Source organism: Hypomesus nipponensis, chromosome 1, assembly GCF_054491055.1.
Source record: "Hypomesus nipponensis isolate SF chromosome 1, ASM5449105v1, whole genome shotgun sequence".
NCBI classification, from domain to species: Eukaryota; Metazoa; Chordata; class Actinopteri; order Osmeriformes; family Osmeridae; genus Hypomesus; species Hypomesus nipponensis.
This window is the reverse complement of record NC_140361.1, coordinates 11401972-11421177: the sequence shown is the minus strand read 5'-3', so window position 1 is coordinate 11421177 and position 19206 is coordinate 11401972. Positions and strand designations below refer to the sequence as shown.

At 48.0% G+C, this 19206-nt stretch overlaps 1 protein-coding gene across 8 annotated transcripts in view; it reads left to right on the top strand.

Moving 5' to 3' along the window:
- The window catches only part of enox2 (ecto-NOX disulfide-thiol exchanger 2), a 103926-nt gene extending 85146 nt beyond the window's left edge, over positions 1-18780 (top strand). For 4 of the 8 annotated variants that reach the window (XM_084692199.1, XM_084692098.1, XM_084692162.1 and 1 more), the window contains 11 exons: positions 932-1171; positions 2580-2813; positions 3887-4099; positions 6688-6794; positions 10422-10542; positions 12420-12604; positions 12832-12972; positions 15219-15281; positions 15622-15727; positions 16528-16613; positions 18042-18780. In XM_084692199.1, coding sequence (XP_084548325.1) covers positions 932-1171; positions 2580-2813; positions 3887-4099; positions 6688-6794; positions 10422-10542; positions 12420-12604; positions 12832-12972; positions 15219-15281; positions 15622-15727; positions 16528-16613; positions 18042-18173 — 1628 coding nt within the window. In that variant the 3' untranslated portion in view covers positions 18174-18780. Of the gene's footprint in view, positions 1-931; positions 1172-2579; positions 2814-3886; positions 4100-6687; positions 6795-10421; positions 10543-12419; positions 12605-12831; positions 12973-13742; positions 13874-15218; positions 15282-15621; positions 15728-16527; positions 16614-18041 lie in introns of those variants that run through there. The other 4 variants (XM_084692202.1, XM_084692203.1, XM_084692200.1 and 1 more) reach the window with 4 other exon arrangements.
- Positions 18781-19206: the final 426 nt, after the last annotated feature.

Here is a 19206-nt window from a genome sequence, read left to right as displayed (position 1 = left end):
CCAAATCCATTGTCAAATCAGAAATCCGACTTATTTAGGCTCTTTTCTTCTTCTGTTCACCGAACATATACTTCAGCACAATCTGATAGCTCTCTCCTTCTTCAATACACAGGTGTTTGTGTGCCTATGACATTGTTGTACTGATAACGCGAGTGTGTATTCATGACATGGGCCTATCGTATCCCGTAGCAGACAGACCCCTTTAACTCAAAGGTTACATGTAGCAAATCGTTATCTTTTAATAGGTCACTGCTCATTAACTCAATGTCAACCCCATGTCATTTGGATTTGAGCGTAGAGTGAGCTGAATGTGTCTGGGATGCCAGGGCCCAGATGGTTATCCCGACATGCACCAGAGTTAGTGTTCCATTGATTACCTTATTCTGTCCGTATAGACATGGCTTATCCAATTTTGGGGAACAAGGGGCCTGATCTATAGCAGATCAGTTCACACTCATCTGTGGTGGATCAGTCTGGTCTGTCATGTGTAAAACCATCTGTGCATGAGATCAGATACTTTTCTGGGCGGTGAGAATTCATTTGTATTAATGGATCAGTTTCACGTGAATAGTTTCAAAAGTTATCCAAGCATTTTGCCAAAATGACCACTGCCAATCTATAAAGCTTATTATTTTGTAGCCATGGTTTTCAGGGCTAATGTTCTAGATGAAGTATTTTAATTGATATCCACATGAAGCCTCTGAATAATATTTCATAAAATAAAAAGCAAATCACTGCTATCGTATTGCAATAAATAGTACCTTTACAAATGGTAAAATATGCATTTAGGTTCAATAGTAGGAGCCCAAAGTGATCTCATAGTGTGGTGTTAGTGTACAATATCGGCCTAGTGTTTAAAAGGTTTGTGTTGATATATGTCCTCATCCTAAACCACTCCTGTAGTGACTCATTCCTCTCATTAATAAATCAGTTTGTGGCTCCTTTCCCTCCTCATGCTGCCCAGACCTTCCCCCTCCCGCCACCAGGGAGCGCCCTCCTGGCTGTAAGACGGTGTTCGTGGGCGGCCTGCCAGAGAACTCCACCGAGCAGCTCATCGTGGAGGTGTTCGGCCAGTGTGGTGAAATCATCGCCATCCGCAAAAGCAAGAAGAACTTCTGCCACATCCGATTCGCAGAGGAGTTCACGGTGGACAAGGCTCTCTTCCTGTCTGGTGAGTTCCTGTCTGGACAACTGTCCTCCCCAACACTTTGGAACTGGGACTTGTAGTTCAGCACTAGGGTCCTGGAAGTTCAGAGAGACTCTGGGAGAGAGAAGGTAGAGACCTTCTCTTTAAAAGACAATGAGATGTGTGTTAGGATACATTTCCTTACAAGGGAGGGCATGAATCACCAAGAGGAGAGAGCTTCTCGACCAGTCATGTGACACCAGCATTTTATCTCGATTTCCCAGTCAGTCGACCCAGACATCTTAAACGTCTCTCTGTATGCAAACTGGAGGACATATATCCCTGTCTCACCAAATACATTTAAAGCTCGGCCCCTTCCAATAATACCCTCTGAATTATTTACTGTATGGCTGCACACTTGAAGGTGCGTGCGACTGTGTGTTTTTGGTCTCCTGCGACTTTGTCCATTTCTTCCCTCTGGTGAGACTGGAACTCTGCTCCATATATCTTGTCCTGAAGCCAGAGCTGTGCAGCTTGGCCATAAATAATGTTATTCATTTCCCACACCCATCAGTCTAGCAGCCACACAACCCCACTGTCACACAGTCACAAACACAGTCACACGCTCACAAATACAGTCACAAACAGCACAGACTCAACACATGAAATATTTAACCAGACTGTGGCCTAAAGCACAGAGCAGATGGAAGAACTGTAAATTGCATGGCCACAGTAATTCAATTTTTATGTTGTTGTTATTTTTGTTTTGTTTGGCAGAGCAGATATATGGAACAGTATTCTCTGGCCATTATTGTGTGTGAATGTGGACCCAATATACGGCACATCAATATAAGACATTTTGATCATGTAAGCCAATCCAGTATTCGTATTAGTGTCAAACAAGTACAGTGTGAATTCCTGTTCAGTGTTTAGAGCATTAGCAGGGTTTGACAGCAGTGTCACTGGAGCAGCAGGCTTCTTCCTCAGTGTCCTCTGTGTACCAGCAGGCAGAGAGACAGGGTGTCTACTCTGAAGCCCCAAGGCTACTTTAGACAGACAGAGAAAGAGAGAGGGAGAGACTTATGGATAGAGAGACAGCTGGATAGACAGATTAGTTTAGCCTAAATGATGCAAGTGTCTGACAGATATGTCAGAGGGATGATGGAGGGGGGAGAGAGATGTACGCCTGGAGAGAGAGATTTAGAGAGTTGGAGAGACAACGCTGGCCCAAATGTGATCCTTAGCTTCCTCTTAGCAGACTGTTGCTCCATAACTCTTCCTGCTCTATTTACTTCTTAGAGTCTCTGTTCCCTCTCTCATGACTACTGTTTACCTAATCTTTCTCTCCCCTCTCCTCTCCTTTTTTATCCCCTCCTCTCCTCACCCCCACTTTCCCCTGCTCTCCTCCTCCGCTACCTTCTCCATGTCATTTCCTCTCCTCTCCTCCCCCCAGGCTACCGTATCCGTCTGGGCTCCAGTACCGACAAGAAGGACACGGGCCGTCTCCACGTGGACTTTGCCCAGGCCAGAGACGACCTGTATGAGTGGGAGTGTCACCAGCGCATGCTGGCCCGAGAGGAGAGACACCGGAGGAGGATGGAGGAGGACCTCCTCCGACCCCCCTCCCCTCCCCCCATCGTTCACTACTCTGAGCACGAATGCAGCCAGCTGGGGGACAAGATCAAAGGTGGGTTCTCACACACACACACTCTCACACACACACACTCACACAGCTCTTCTCCTCCTGTGTTTTGCGTGAGGTATTCTCCTGCCACAGAGGAGTGTGATGTTGTCTATAGACATCTGATGACTCTGAATGAAGTGTGAATGTGCCTCTGTGGATTTAAAGTAGCTGTCAAGTGAAGAGCTCCATCTGCTACCTTTCTGCCTGGGATGGACTGCTGCTTCTGTCTGTGGGCGTGAGCTGACAGAGAGAGGTAGAGAGAGAGAGACAGAGAGAGTGAGTGAGTGAGAGAGAGAGAAAGTGAGAGAGTTGTTTGGGTCTGCACTGTTGGTTACTCCGATGACCAGACAGCAGAATTAGTGTTTATTTATGAAACTGTTTGTTAGGGTTAGTGGACCTGTTTGGGCTGGGCTCCTCTGGGGGCTGGGGACAGCCTGGGGAGCTGGATCCTTCTAGAAAGACTGAACAGAACCACGGGGAGTTACAGTGATGACACCTTGATTCAATCTCTCAGCTGTGATGGATCACTCCTGAAAATGAGCGCACAGGGGGTTGATGTGTGTGTTACTTTGTGTGTGTGTTTGGACATCTACATGACTTGCCTTAAATACATGAAAAGCCCTCCAGTTGTTCAGTGGGTGTATGTGCGTGTTTGTTTGCATGTGTGTGTGTGTGTGTATGTATGCCTGCATGTGTATGGGGACGATGTCTGTGTGTGTGCGTTTGTTCAGGCATAACATGACAACAACAGGAGGGGCATCTCATTATGTCTTCAACAATGGAAATCAATACCAATCTTGTCTCTTGACATCACCTTATCATCCAACCAGAGCATGAATAATTCTAAACAGCTTCTACTCTGCTAGCAAAGGCTTGCAGGCCGTGGGGTTTGTCCACATGCAGCACTCACTGTTGCTGGTTGAACATTGCTGGCCCTCCTAACCATGTATCTTCAAAATATGTACACTAGCTCCCCAGTATATCCTCCAGCCATGAAAACTTGACACTAGCTTTGCAATCTCGACACGAGGGAAATTAACTGACTCACCGCCCCCAACTCAACTTCCTCCTCCTAGACGACAGCAAGTTTGCGGAGGCGGTGCGCGTGCTGCTCACCTGGGTGGAGCGAGGCGAGGTGAACCGGAGGAACGCCAACAACTTCTACTCCATGATCCAGCTGTCCAACAGCCACATCCGCCGGCTGATGACTGAGAAGGCTGCCCACGAGAAGGAGATGGAGGAGGCCAAGGACAAGTTCAAGACCGCCCTGGCCGGGATCCTGGCTCAATGTGAGTGCCTCCCAGAGCTGTTAGCCCTCAGCACACACTCACTTAAGCACACACCAGCAGATTATAAAACAGCCTCCATCATTTCTATCTCTGTTCCTTTCTCTGTATCTCTCTCTATCTCTCTCTATCTCTCTCTCTCTCTCTCTCTCTCTCTCTCTGTCTCTCTCTCTCTTTCTCTCTCTCTCTCTCTCTCTCTGTCTCTCTCTCTCTCTCTCTCTCTCTCTCTCTCTCTCTCTCTCTCTCTCTCTCTCTCTCTCTCTCTCTCTCTCTCTCTCTCTCTCTCTCTCTCTCTCTCTCTCTCTGTGTATCTCACATACCCTTTCTCAAACTGTCTCAAACCAAAACAACTAGCAAACATTTGTGCTCTGTGAGAGGACATTGTGTCTGGGATAAGCAAAGGTAAGTTGGCTGCAACGGTCCTCCATTCACTAGCCTGCTTGTCATCAGTTCCATCACGGTAAGAGAGCCACACCTCGTGGTGGTCGGTCTCGGACGTACCACTAGGAGGGGCTGGAAACCCCAGATCCCCTGGAGGTTCAGAGCATAAACTCCTCTAGTTGACTTCAACCCAGATGGCAGCTGACCCACGAGACAACCTGCTTTAGAGACCAAATTAGCCACAGTAAGTACCCCCCCCCCCTCCACCTTCGTCTTCACTGGACCAACTGGAGCTGAAGGAAATAGATGCTTTTCTGTTGAAATATTGATGAAAGAAAGAAGCCAAACGCAAGGGCTACAGCTGACCCGACCAACCTTTGACAGCCTGGATTCAGCCTCACTACACTGAGTTCAGCCGGGGGTGGCGTGAGCTCATGCTATTGCATGTTGTTTGCATTTTAAATGGTACAACTATATGCAAATTGAGCTTGTGTCTATCGATTTAGTGAGCCACGGAGAAGAAGGCCAGGGAAGGTCCTTGTCTTTTCTCTCTCTTTCGTTCTCTTCCACTCAGACAGGCCACCATATGACACAACATGTATTTCTATTCATGAGTTTATGTTTATGCCTCAGCGGTTCCAAATGTCAACACAGAAATAGGATTCCAACAAGGTAGTTTCAGTGAACAAAAGATCCATCCATATTGTCCCAGGCTCCTCACAGCTGCATGCAGGCCTCCCCATGCTCTCTCTCCCTCTGTGTCCTTATGCAGTCTCACCCAGCCCTGCTGCTGCTATTCTCTGGTTGTCACCTGGAACAAGACCCCTACTATTGCTCCTGCTCTGAAACAGGTTATTTGAATCAGCCCTATTGATGAATGTCTGGCAGCAGAAATCAGGATTTATTAGCCAATGAGACGCCTCGCTCATATTTCAAAATGATCTTTACAAGACATGACATCATTCCACAGGTGGGTGTGGATCTGTGTCCATCATGTCGGGTGGTCCTGACTGCATATTTCATCATGGAGATGAACCGTCATGACTCTCAGTTATTGACCTCATTTAGAAAGGATGGGAGAATATACCCATATCAGTGAGACCCTGAGGCCACACTGATAACAATGCTAGCTGGAGACAGACTGCTAGCATTTAGCTCTATAAACAGACTCTGCTAGCATCCGGCTATCTAGACTCTGCCAGCATGCTGCCCTATATACAGATTGTGGTAGCCAGGCAGCTGGAAGTTTTTATCTACTCTTTTTTTTTCCTTGACCCGCTCTCACACACGTAAACGCTCGGCCACAACCTTGCACTGGCTCCTTTCTCCTCTGTCTCTCCTCATTGATTCCCTCCATCAAATTACAGAGTTCTGAGAAGCCACTATTGATCTGGACACGGTCCTCTCCCTCCAACCCCCCAGAGACCCACCTTCAGTCCCTCTGCCAAGTCCACAACTCTGGTGCTGTTATTGACTCCCTACTGGGGGCATCCAGAGAGAGACCCCCCCACTGAGACACATCCTCTCACAGACCACAATAGACCGCTGAGTAGGGAGAGTCTCACACACTGCACCACTGTCCACTAGCATCACAGACATATGAATGGCGGCACTGTGTGCTGGCTATTATTGTAGAATATCTACGTTACAGCAGTTATAGAGGAGGTGTTGTTGATGGTAGTTTTCAAGGATGCATTATCGTAACAAGGAACTGGACCTTGGTCGGAATATGGTTGATGCAACTTAATGTACAGTGTCTGTAGGTATGACACTGTGTCTGGTACTACATTCTACATGGATTCATGTGAGCAACAACCAATTATTTAGCGGGGCGTCATGTCAACATATTTGGGAAGTCGACGTGCGCAACTATGTCAATGTCTCCTTTTCTTGGTTTCTCTTCACACAGGTTTAATCATTTTACAGACACGGGGGTGCTGTACACACTGTGTGTGTGTGTGTGTGTGTGTGTGTGTGTGTGTGTGTGTGTGTGTGTGTGTGTGTGTGTGTGTGTGTGTGTGTGCGTGTGTGTGTGTTTGACCCAGAGCTGTTGAACTTTTTGCCTTTATCTTATTTTTTATTTTTATTTTCTTACCTGATTCCACTTTCTCAATCTGCTCCTCCCCACCGCCTTCTTTCTTTCTCTATCCCTCTCTTTCTCCCTCTCTCTCCCTCTCTGGACGGTAACTGGCCCCTGCGTCCCTCCACAGTTGAGCAGATTGTGTCTGTATTCCACGCTGCTTCCAAACAAAAGGCATGGGACCATTTCTCCAAAGCTCAACGCAAGAATCTGGATGTGTGGCGCAAACAAGCCGAGGTGGGTGCTTTCTGCCTTTTTAATTTACTGTTCTTTCTCTGAAGTTCATATCTTCTTTATTTAAGGATAGTCTCAACATGATTCTGCTCTTGATTTGAACCCTCATCATCCTCTTCCACTCACTGTTTGTGAAGTTCAGTGTTGTCTTAGCGAGAACTAAATCTTCTCATGAGGTAGCATTTTGGTTTTAAGAGACTACAAACCAAAGACAACCATTTGCAAAACTAGTCTTAGACTTAAACAGTAAGGTACAGTAAGTGCTTGGCTAGTGAGGTCAGGCAGAGAGTCAGCCTCAGTGCTAGGCACAAAGCTAGGCTAGGCTACACCCAGGCTCCCCTTTTCAGTTCACCCCAGAGAGGGAGCTCCTCTCAGGCCCAGGTCCCGGCCTCTCGCCCCTCTCTCTCCTCTGGAGACCCGCTGGGTGAGTGTTCAGTCTCATAAAGCTGCCAGGAACAGAACAGGTAACTGCAGAACCATCCTTTTAACACCTTACACAAACACACCCAACTGCACATCACTCTCAGGCTCTGTGGACTAATACATGAGCTAATGACTGATTTCAATGTTGTTTTGGCTGGTAAATTGGGATCATCCATCTCTCACTTGACTGTTCATTAATGTAAGAAACTAGCTGAATGTGTACTTGGTTTTGTTCATTATTTTAATGTGACACAGTAATTACCGTAAACACTGTTTCTTGATGGAGGCTCATGTGTGGGCTGCAGTTTTTTTTCTCCCCACAAATCGGTAAGTTGGATGTTTGAGAGATATATGATGGCTCCTGTGTGTAATTAACAAACTAAACTGTACATTTGCCATGGATTATCAGGGGAGATTGGTTTTCTTTCATACAGAGTCGTTCATCTCAACCAAGTAGATGAGATGTGCAAGGTGTGTGTTGGTGAAGCCTGTTCAAATGGCTGCAGGCAGTGACCATGCTAATCTTTTAACGTGCAGCACACACACACAAACACGCGTGACCCTGTATGTTATTGTCCCTCATTTGTCATGGTGTGGATATAAGAATCTACACTTTTGCTTATCTGTTGTGTGTGTACACTCATGTCCCCCCATACTGCACAACCCCCTCTAGAACTATCCGACATGATAATGACACCAGGAATAGAGCTCTGGCATGCTAAGCCACTCTGGGAGGAGCACTGAACGGTCTAGTGTGCTGGTGTATATGAGCATGTTCTTTTGATCAGTTATATGCTCTTGTGGTCTCCTAACATGGCCCCCCTTGTCTGTGACGTGACTGTGTCCAATCATGTGACCAATCTGTCCTCCTGTTTGAGTCTGTATAAACGGTCTAGTCACTAGAGCAGAGTAGATTTCTCTCCTCTCTCTGTCCGTCTTTCATTCCTCCTCGTTCTCTCTTCAGGGAGGTGTTAGTGAGGACCCTCAAGGACATGCAGGGTTTTATTCTGCTTTTTCCCTACTCTACTGTTGTGTGTGTCTGTCTGTGTGTGTCTGTCTGTGTTCATGTCTGTGTGTGTGTGTGTATCTGTTTGTCTGTCTGTGTGTGTCTGTCTGCGTTCATGTCTGTGTGTGTGTGTGTATCTGTTTGTCTGTGTTCCTGTCTGTGTGTGTTTGTCTGTGTTTGCCTGTATCTTTGTTTGTCTGTGTGTCCTCATGTTTACAGCAGCCACGTAAGTCTGCCAGAGTTTCACAGGAACATTCTGTATCTCACTGCTCACATCTGTTATCCATCCATTCATTTATTCACCCATCACTCCTTCCATCCATTCATCTGTCCTTTTCCACGTGTTCCCCCATCTGTCTGCTCACTTTAGTCATGTTATCCATCCTTCTAAATCTACATTATGTACTCGTCCACCCACCCCTTCATCCACCCGTCCATCCACCAATCCATCCATCCCCCTCCCCTCCTCCCAGGGAGTCTGGCTCCAGCCCACTGTGACTCAGCAGGGAAGAAAACAGGCCTCCTGGCAGACGCTAGAAGCACACATGCTGGTGGGGGAAATAGATTGAAAAGAGTTCAAGAATATGACCGTCTAACACCCAGAGGGATTACCTAGTGATGTGATTGTTTTCTGTGTGTCTGTATGTGCATATGTGCTTGTGTGGGTACAGAGTCTGGTTTCGGAGCCAGGGTGCATCCAGACAGCAGGGCAGACAGGTCGGAGTCAGAGTGAACCAGAGCTGCTGACCCAGAGTCTTTACCTCAGCTCTCTCAGACTCCTGCAGCCTGCTGCTCTGATAGGCTGGGTATTACCACACAGCTGAAGGGAAAAGTCTCCACACACAAACCTCCAGCTTACATTTACATTTAGACATCTAGCCATCTTATCCAGAGAGACTTACAGTAAGTACAGGGACATTCCCCAGAGGCAAGTGAAGTGAAGTGCCTTCCCCGGCCGGGGAATCGAACTGGCAACCTTCAGATTCCTAGCCTGATTCCCTAACCGCTCAGCCACCTGACTCCTCAACAAGCTTAGTTGAGTTGTTGACTTGTAGCCCATGACCGAAGCCTGGTCGCCATGGCACCGGCAGGCTAGCAGCTACAGCCTGTAGAGAGGAAGTCAGCTGACAGGAAGACGTCAGTTGTTTCTGTCAAAACATGAAGTCGGGTTTCAGAGCAGCGTGTGTCTTGGGGCTGGAGATGAGAGTGAAACACTTGAGACAGGATCCAACAACAGCTGTCTTTCTCCCTCCTGCATGATCCACTGGATATTTACATTCTCACAATGAGCAGCGTGTGTGTCTGTGTTTGTGTGTGTGTGTGTGTGTGTGTGTGAGAGACCCAGAGAAAGAGAGAGAGGCCAGATGGATGTGTTTGTGTTCAGACTACCTGTTTGACCTCTGGTTGGCCAGCAGCATCTGGTGATGAAGACGCCAGGCAGATGGTGATGCTTAATCCAAGACTGGTGTTTGCTGCTGGGGACACTTTTTCTCCCCTGGCATTCTGAGTGTGTGTTCATACTAGAGAAACGCATATTAATCATCACTCTCTGCAAACCTCTAGTATTTTGTCAGTGTGTGTGTGTGTGGTAGAAAGAGAGAGAAAGAGAGAGATGGTAGAGCATGACTGGTTGTCCTTGGCACCCTCTGCCAATTAGCCATTGAGCAGCCCTGGCCAAATAACACACGCACATCACACCTGACCATCTGTCTGCCCACCGCTATCCCCCATGCGTCTACAGCAGGAGCTGCCCCCTGCTGGCTGGCTGGCTGGGTGTTCTTCAATCAGACACTGGTCAGCCAAGGCGCTCTGAGGTATTAACACTGCTGAGCAAACCAACTCTGCACTCAAACCACAGAGGAAGATGTGAACAGGCATCAGCACAGTGGGCACACACACACACACACACACACAACGGGCATATGCCAGTTGAAACTTAAATGAGAAACACCGATCTGTGTCTCTCACACTGTTCCATGGGACATTCTCACGACACGCACCACTGTCCACATGGCCATTACCGGGGGGGAGTCCAGGATTGCTCTGTGTGGAGCTCCCTACAGCTCCACCACCAGCCGTCTGAAACCCTTCCTTAAAATGTTGAGCGGACCAGTGGCCTGTCTTCTGAGGGGATCTCCCAGAGGCCTACATTACCCAGGGTTCATAGGGCGATGTTGAGCCGTCTGTGCTGTGTGTTCCAGGAGGTCAGAAACATGCACAACGAGGAGCTGATGGGGATCAGACGAGAGGAGGAGATGGAGATGTCTGACGATGACATGGAGGACACACACGCCCCCGACAGCAAGGACTCGGACCACTCAGGTACACACACACACAGCCAGAACAGTGGTTCTCAATCCTGGTCCTCGGGACCCCCTGCCCTGCATGTTTTAGACGTTTTCCTCCTCAAACACACCTGATTCAAATTAATGGGTCGTTATCAGGCCCATTTATTTGAATCTGGTGTGTTGGAGCAGGGAAATATCTAAAACATGCAGGGCAGGTGTCCCAAGGACCAGGATTGAGAACCACTGAGCCAGAACATGCACAACCCATACACTCTATACAATCCCCCAGCTGCAGACGAGATATAGTTCAAAACAGTACACATTAGTGCCACTAAGGGTCATAATTCATCTTTGAAAAGAAACATAATGTTTCTGAAATGACAGAGGGGAGACATCTGTCCTCTTCCTGAAACTCCAATTCTGCCCCCTGGAGCAAGAGACTAAGAGCCACGCCCAGCTATCTAAAAGCATGCAGCTGACACCATGAATGAACTGCTGTGTTTACGTTGGGCATTGCTCCCCTCTGGCCTGCCCCTCTAAATACTGACACTCACAGCTGTGTGTGTGTGTGTGTGTGTGTGTGTGTGTGTGTGTGTGTGTGTGTGTGTGTGTGTGTGTGTGTGTGTGTCTGTGTGTGTGTGTGTGTGTGTGTGTGTGTGTGTGTGTGTCTGTGTATGTATGTGTGTGTGCCAGCTGCTCCTCCAGCTTCCTCAGGGCTGTTCTGGGGACCACTGAAGGGCCATTAGGGCCTTGCTTGCTCAGAGGTGCCTGTTCAGGTCTGCTGAACCAACAGAAATTCTGATGCTAAACACCTTCAAACAGCCCATAATATTCACCTGGGCATTCAGGGGTCTTACTGCTTCTCTCTACAGCAGAGAGCCAGGGTAGAGATGCTGCTGCCAACATCACCTCCTCCTTCTAATCAGTTTGTTTTTTGATCAAACATTTGTAGCGTTTTTTTAAGATAACAGTTTGCAGACAGCCTCCCTAATTAGTGTGTAGATATATGCAAATATAATTCTATTCCTGCCAAGTTTGTGGTTCCTCCCTCCTCTCATGTGTGACCTTGGTTATTAGAAAACAATGCTAAGCATCACTGTCAAGGGCCTGTCATGATATTTGATGTCAACCTGAAAAAGAATGGTAGAGCAGAAGGATAGGCCGTGTGCGTCTGTGATTCCACTCAGAATGACTGACATTCTGAGAATGACTATTGAACCAATTGGCAGTCTTGAAGAGGAACACCTGTACTGCCACTGCCGTCTTCAACCACTCTGTTTCTGTCTTTAAAAGCAAATCAATGCTAACGGCTAAATGTCTACCTCTCAGGGAAACGGTACAGGCTGCGCTCTGTGTGTGTGCGTGTGTGTACGTGTGCGTGGTATGTCTAAACAGACACCCACCCAGACACTCAGGCCTTATCTCCCCAGCTCAGTCACTCAAACACACTTTCATTAACATCACACACACACGTTCCCTCAGACGGCTTTGAAGAACAAAGATTGTTCCAGAGGAGATGTGCTGAGCAGGTCTCCTATCACACACTCACGCTCTCCTCTGTGTTCAAGAGGACAGGTCCGGGTCCAGAAACCTCTCAGAAAGATATGGTACATCCTCTGATCATTAGCACACTTTTTGTCTGGCTGTCTTTACTCTATTGACACCATAGTTGGGATCAATTTCATATTCTCTCTCGTTGTCTCTCTGTCTTTCTATCTCTCTTTTCTACCAATACTTTCTCTCCCTCGTCCCTCCTCTCCTCCTCTAATGTCCCTCTCCTCCCAAATCCACCTATTTTTCCCTGCCTCTCTTTCTCCCTCCCTGTTTTCCTCTCTTTCCTCATTCCTCTTCCCTCCTTCCCTCTTCTTTCTCCTCTCTCCTCTGCCTCCCTCCCTCCTCTCTCCGGAGCAGTGTCCCAGGTAGAGGCTCTGAAGGAGGAGAACGACTCTCTGCGCTGCCAGCTGGACGCCTACAGGAACGAGGTGGAGCTGCTAAAACAGGAACAGGGCAAGAACCAGCCAATCAGGAGCGAGGAGGACAGCACACACTCCCAACAGCTCAGCTTCCTACAGCAGGCTCTGCAGGGCATGCAGAAGGTAGCACAGACACCCTCTCACGTGTGGATCACAACAAAACTGTCACAGAGAAAAGTATTCTGTGAATTCTGTGTGTGTACAAGGCTTTCCCTACTTGGTGTCTGTAGCAACAGCATAGCTGAGATGATGAGCACATGAGGCTAGTGGTCCTCTATGGCAGCAGCATCAGGGTTAGCATCAGAAGCTGCTGTTCCTGGCTGACCTGCTGGCCTGGCGTCTGTCTGCAGCAACTGTTGAACATGAGGGAGGAGCTGAAGCAGAGGGAGGCGGAGCTGGAGAAGAGCCTGGAGGACAAACAGCTGCTGGACACTCAGGTCCAGAGTCTGAAGGAAGCAGTGCAGAACCTGCAGACGACACACACTCTGCAGGTCAGTAGCACACACACTCACTCACACACACACATTCTTACACAGACATTCATACACTAACACCGTCTATTTGGGACTGAGGATGAGGAAGGTGAGAGAATTCTGTGTGTGTCCTGGAAATCACTGGTGAGACTCTCTGGGTTTGAATTGGAATCACCCTCTCTGATTTGTGCTGTAATTAGAATGAAATTAGTTTAAAATGAGTTACAAGAACATGTTGGACATAATTCATCAGATACTGCAGCCCAGACTGGGCCAGACTTTTATTATACTATCCAGTTTCTTTAGAAAATCATTTAAAAATAATTTGTTCCTGATTCCACTCACAGTCCGACATTCTGTGGTAGAGATAACAGGTCAATAAAAATGTCATAGAAAGAAAAAGGTGAGTTGATATGCAATATTAGAGCGGGTCATTTAAATGCTCATCATGCTGTACCAGTCTTTACCAGTCAGAATGTATGCTTACCCTGCCACTATACTACCCCCCTTCCTCTCCCATCTCCCTCTCTCTCCATCTCTCCCTTTCTCTCACCCTCCTTCTCTCTGCCTATCTTTCTCTCACACTCCCTCTCACCCTCCCTCTCCCTCACCCACCCTCCCTCTCTCTCACCTTCCCTCTCTCACCCTCCCTCTCTCACCCTCCCTCTCTCTGTCTATCCCTCTCTCTCACCCTCCTTCTCTCACCCTCTCTCCTTCCCTCCCTCACACTGTCTCTTCCTACCTCTCACCCACCCTCTCTCCTTCCCTTCCCTCCCTCTTTTCCTCAGCTGGTACTGAGGTCTAGAGGTCCATTCTCCCTGTGAGCCATGCCCCCTGCTGCTGGTCTGGACTCTAATGAAGACTAGTGGAGCTGCTGAGAAGCTAGCTAGGATGCTACACCCCAGGCTACATCCATGCAGTTAGCCTCACACTCTCTACACCAGCCTTGAGCTCTACTTTACCCGCTGGCTATAGAAGGCAGCACTACCAGGACTCACTCAAGCAGGTTCACTGTAAACACACATTTCAGACCAGCATGTTGACTCTCACAGGCAGTAGGCTAAATATAAGGATCTTATAAAGAGCAATACACAGCCCAGGAATAATATTTAATTTTACCAGCAAGTTGCAGAGGAGTTTAGTGTTACTTGTGGTTACTTAGGCTCAGTCTGATAATGATTCAAGAAAGGGTTAACAGGAACAGTAGCTTCTGATTCAGTCAACAAACTAATTGGATCAAGATAATACTAACATGAAGCAGTCAAATGAAGCATGCTCCACATTTGCTAGTTTTCCGGTCTGTGCCGCGGTACACTTGCTTGGCTGGTCGTGGGCGGGGAGCGGCGTTGATAGAGTTTGGTGAAGGTGCATCCAGACCTGCTGACTGGATTATTAATTCACCTCAGAGAGAGTGACATAGTTGTCAATATCAGGTTTAATGGTGATGCCGTTGATTAGAATGTCACTTGGCTGTGAAATGTGTCGCCTCAGCAGTGATTCATGGGAAATATGGTAATTAACGCCATCCATAGGCTCATAAATGAATCACTCTAGACAGTCTTATTAATACAAGAAAGCAAAATCAAATTGGAAGACACCTTTCTCTGTAAATTTGTGGCCATTGTAGAGTGATGGTGTGTGTGTAGCCATGTTGTCCATAACCTCCCCCCTCCATTGTCCTGGATGTCACCAGGCCATCACCCCAACATCACGAGGCATTATCTCAGCTCAGCTCATTAATGCAGAATCTCATCACTACAGCACTCCATTCTCCTCTTACACCTCTGCCTCTACAACCATTCTAGCAGCCTGTCTTAACCACTGTAATGAACTGTCTTCAAACAGCCATTCCTTCATGAATCTTTCATGCTGGCTGTGCGTGGGAGTCGTGTAATAAAGATGAGCTTTCTTTTTGTTTGTTTTTCGGAGCGACGGCTTTAATGAAAAGATTGTCCTACGCAGACAGTTCGGACAGTCGATTATTTTGACTTCCTCTCGGTAGAGACACGAGAGACGTGCTCTCAGATGCTAGTTGGGCAATCAGGAAATGGTTTTCAAAAGTCCAACATTGCACGAGTGTTCCCACATCATGCCGTGTGTTATAATCTTTGGTGACTTCTTTAACTCCTTTTTTTTCTTTTTCTAAGCGGCTCCACAGCCCGCAGGAAAGTGTTGTGTGTATGTTTGTGTGCTTGTGTCTGGATGCATTAGGGTGTGACATGTTTCTCATTGACGGCTCCTCTCATTTTTCTAATTGACTGTAGCTGGAGACGTCACAGAGAGATGACAGAGGGAGCGAGGAGAGTGCTAATCAAACCAGTGTAAGTGTAAGTGGTCTGTGGCCTCCCCATCCCCTGGCTCTCTCTTGCTCCAGCTCTTCCTCACTCCCTTTCTCGCCCTCTCACTGCTCCATTTCTCCACTTCTGTCACCTATTCTCTAACTTCTTCCTGGAACATGACTTGGCCCAATTTAAATCACTGGTTAGGAAAGATCTATCACCCTCTTTATGTTTTGTTAGAACTATCTATGTCTGTCTGATTTGGCAATATGTTTCCCTTGAATAAACAGTTTAACAGGTATCAGAGGTTGTACAGACAATGTTTTGTTTGATTTTGCCGTCAGCTGTGTGTTTATGCATGTGTGTGTGTGTGTGTGTGTGTGTGCAGGATTCCCCAGTGCCGTCGGTGGTGTCCTGCAGTCAGGAGAAGGAGGGTCCACCAGAGAGGAGCTTGTCCAGTCCTGTCCAGTCTGAGAGAGAGGCCCTGCTAGTTGGTACGTCCACACCACTCCACTCACACATCTGTAAGCTGCACAAGCCCATCTGTGTCATTAAATGTGAACGTTTGGAAACGGACGGACACAAAGGCCGGTTTGTCAGGTACACTTTGCAGGTGATGTGATATGACTGGACACATTCTACGCAGATCTTAAAGCACTCAGACGCATCAAAGGCACAAGAGTTCTTCTTCTGAAGTCTCACCTGGCTCATTTCACCCTCTAAAGTCTCATTTAGCAGTGTGTGTCTGTGTGTGTGTGTGTGTGTGTGTGTATACGCCTGAGTGTGTGTGTGTGTGTGTGTTCTTGGCACCTCCTGAGGCTCAGAGAGTGGTTGTCCAGGGGTGGAGGATTATAACGGCTGGGCCATCATATCAGAGAGCTGCTAGCAGATGGGATTGTTGGGCTGGATGAAAGCCCATGGTACTCTGCAGAGAGAGCTGGAATGTAGAGAACAGCATCAAAGCAGTCATTAAACACTCCTCTTCATCTGGAGCCTTCAAACACAAGAGTCATCCACACAGCGGTGATTTTTGGGGGGACGACACTCGAAGCGTTCAGACACGTTTCCATATCAGTCTTAGGAGTTCTCCAGAGCGGTGGTCCTGGATCTGTTGTTGGGGTTTGTCTTTCACAGTGGAGAGAGTGTCAGAGTGAGACCAGTTCTCAAGAGCTGCACGACACTCTCATAGACCGTTTAGGGTTATAACTCTCTGTCTCTATGTGTCTTTCTCCGTCTCCCTCCATCTCTCTCACCCATTGTTCCTCTCTCTCTCTCTCTCTCTCTCTCTCTCCAGGGATCATCTCAACGTTCCTCCATGTCCACCCGTTTGGAGCCAGCATCGAGTACATCTGTTCCTACTTACAGCGTCTGGACACCAAGGTAGACCTGGCACACACACACGCAACCACACACACACACATGAATAAACACACACACGCACACTGATACAGACACTCATAGACATTCACCCCGTGAACGGAGCAGCAGGATCAGCCTACTGTTCTCACACACACAGTGACACAACCTCCCTGTCAGGACAGACACAGAGCCAGGGAGGAGCCCCCCCCCCACAGGGCTGGCATATGGGTCTGATGTTTGCCAGAGTCCCACTGTGGCGATACATCCTCCCTGCTGAGGCAGGAACACCCCGATGATGGAGCCAGTGTCTCCTCCCTGCAGCCAGCGCACCCTGATCCAGAGTCCCCCTGAGTCATCGACACAACTTAAACCCTTACCGCGCGAGAAAGTCTCCTGTTATCTGGTCCACTTTTTTTTTTTTTTCTCCCTTCTTCCGCTACACTTGGTCATTTGGGAAGCATTCACGGCGTGTAAAAGCTAAAGACGTCCCGTTCCGTCCCTCTCGACTCCTCTGTCACCAGCCCCAGAGGCGCTGCTTGTCTGGACTCATCGTCCAAGTGCCGCCGCTGGAGAGCCGATGACGCTAATTTCCTCCGACAGCGAGAAATGTTAGAGCGGGATCCTTCATCTCTCTCTCTCTCTCTTTCCCCATTTGATGTGTCCTGACGTCTCTCTAAAGTGCCCATCGCAGCGTGTCAGCGTCCTCAGTGGCCCCCTCCTCTCGTTCACCTCCACGAGGAGGCCCATAGACCTGGTGTCACCTCCACCACCAGGCCCTTGAATGAATGACCACTTACAACCTTCACGACGGGGCCCACGGACCTGGTGTCACCTCTACCACCAGGCCCTTTTAATGTATGACCACTTTCATGCCTCCACAGCCTTCACAAGGAGGCCCTTCGGTGTCCTCACCGCCTCCTTCACTTAGACTAACATATGACTAACCGCATCGCCACCTCCACAAGGAGGCCCTCAAACACCGCTCTCTCAGCCACCTCCTTCGGAAGGATGCCCACAGATATGACCACCCCATTTCTGCTGCGAGCTCATTAAAACTTCGTTGTTCTCATCAACACTCTGACTCATTCTCACATGCACACACACACACAGAACAACCCACAGATGTGGAATATGAGGGTATTTTCTGTAGTTTCGGGCCTTACTTCTGTTCCCGTAGGATATGTTTTCTCCCACGCAGCGTCTCTACTCGCCAGACAACAAGATAACGGGCTTTGTTACTACAAAACCACACACATTCTCACGGGAACACTGGCCATGAAGAACTCTCATTTACATCTACAGTACATCTCTGCACTTAATGCAAGGTGTTACTCTAACCCAACAATATATGTCAAAAACCCTTCAATACATGGTTTTTGCTCATGAATGTGTTTTTGGAGGTGGATCATCAGCATTGTGTGTGTGTGTTGTTGCGGCTGTGTGTTGCAGATCCACCCTCCAGAGGTGGAGGCTCTGCTGTCTCGGCTGCCCTGCACCTTCAGACAGGAGCTGACGGGGGTGGGAGCCAGCCTGGAGAAACGCTGGAGCTTCTGTGGCTTCCAGGGTATCAAGAGCACATAGAGCTGCTGGGGACGTCTCAGGAGGACGGAGGACGGAGCAGACCCTCAGAGGACGGGGGGTGGGGGAGGACGCTGTTTGAACTGCAGGAAGGGCGATACGCGTGGGGTCATGGGGACAGGGCGAGGACATGGCTACGAGGCCAGGGACATTCCATTGACTCTGTTGGTGACAGAGAAGAAGACACTTCCCCAAGGGGAAGGAGACATCCAGCTACTGAAGTGCTGCTCTGAGCCTGACTCTGTACCACCCTCTGGGAGCGTCCCTAATGAGCATCAATCACAACAGAGACACATGATTGGCTGTTTGTTTCTCCACACACAGGAAATTACTTTCTCATAGACTTTGGCCACTTTTTCTGTCAGTCATATTGGACTATTACAGGGAGTTTATCAGGGTCAACTGAACACTTTAAAACACCCATTGAGACTTTTTCACTTCTTTTTTTTTCCTCACTTCTTTGGTTTGTAAACGTCGATAAATAAAATTGATATATTTCTCCATTTTCTGTAAAGGCTGTGAAAAAAATGTTCCATAGAGTAATTTGTTTTAATACTCTGTAAATGCTTGGATGATATTTTTTAAATTAAAAAAAGACAAATCATTGTTATGAAGAGAGTGTTTTTGATTCTGGATGGTGTGGCTCCTGGAGGAACCTGCTTTGTATGGATGGAAGATGGAGTATTTTTCATGTGTGTGTGAGGAAACTGCTAATAAAGTCAAGTGTGGCCCTGGCTGTATAAAGAGGCTTTGGCCTGCCAACCCTGATCTAGCCTGTGAGGTACATACCCACACACACACACATACATACATTGCCACAGTCAGGGACTTGCACACATTCTTCTTACTTCCATTCTTATCCTGTGTCCATCTGTGCCAGAGGGCCACCTTTTCTGATGTTGCTGTTGTTCCCCTCAGCTCACCCCAAGGCTGCTTATGAAACATCACCTAAGGCCATTCCTGACCCTTAAAAGCCCATTATCCCTGTCTCTGTGGCTGTGCAGAGGCAGAGCAGGCACAGCATCATCCCACTTTG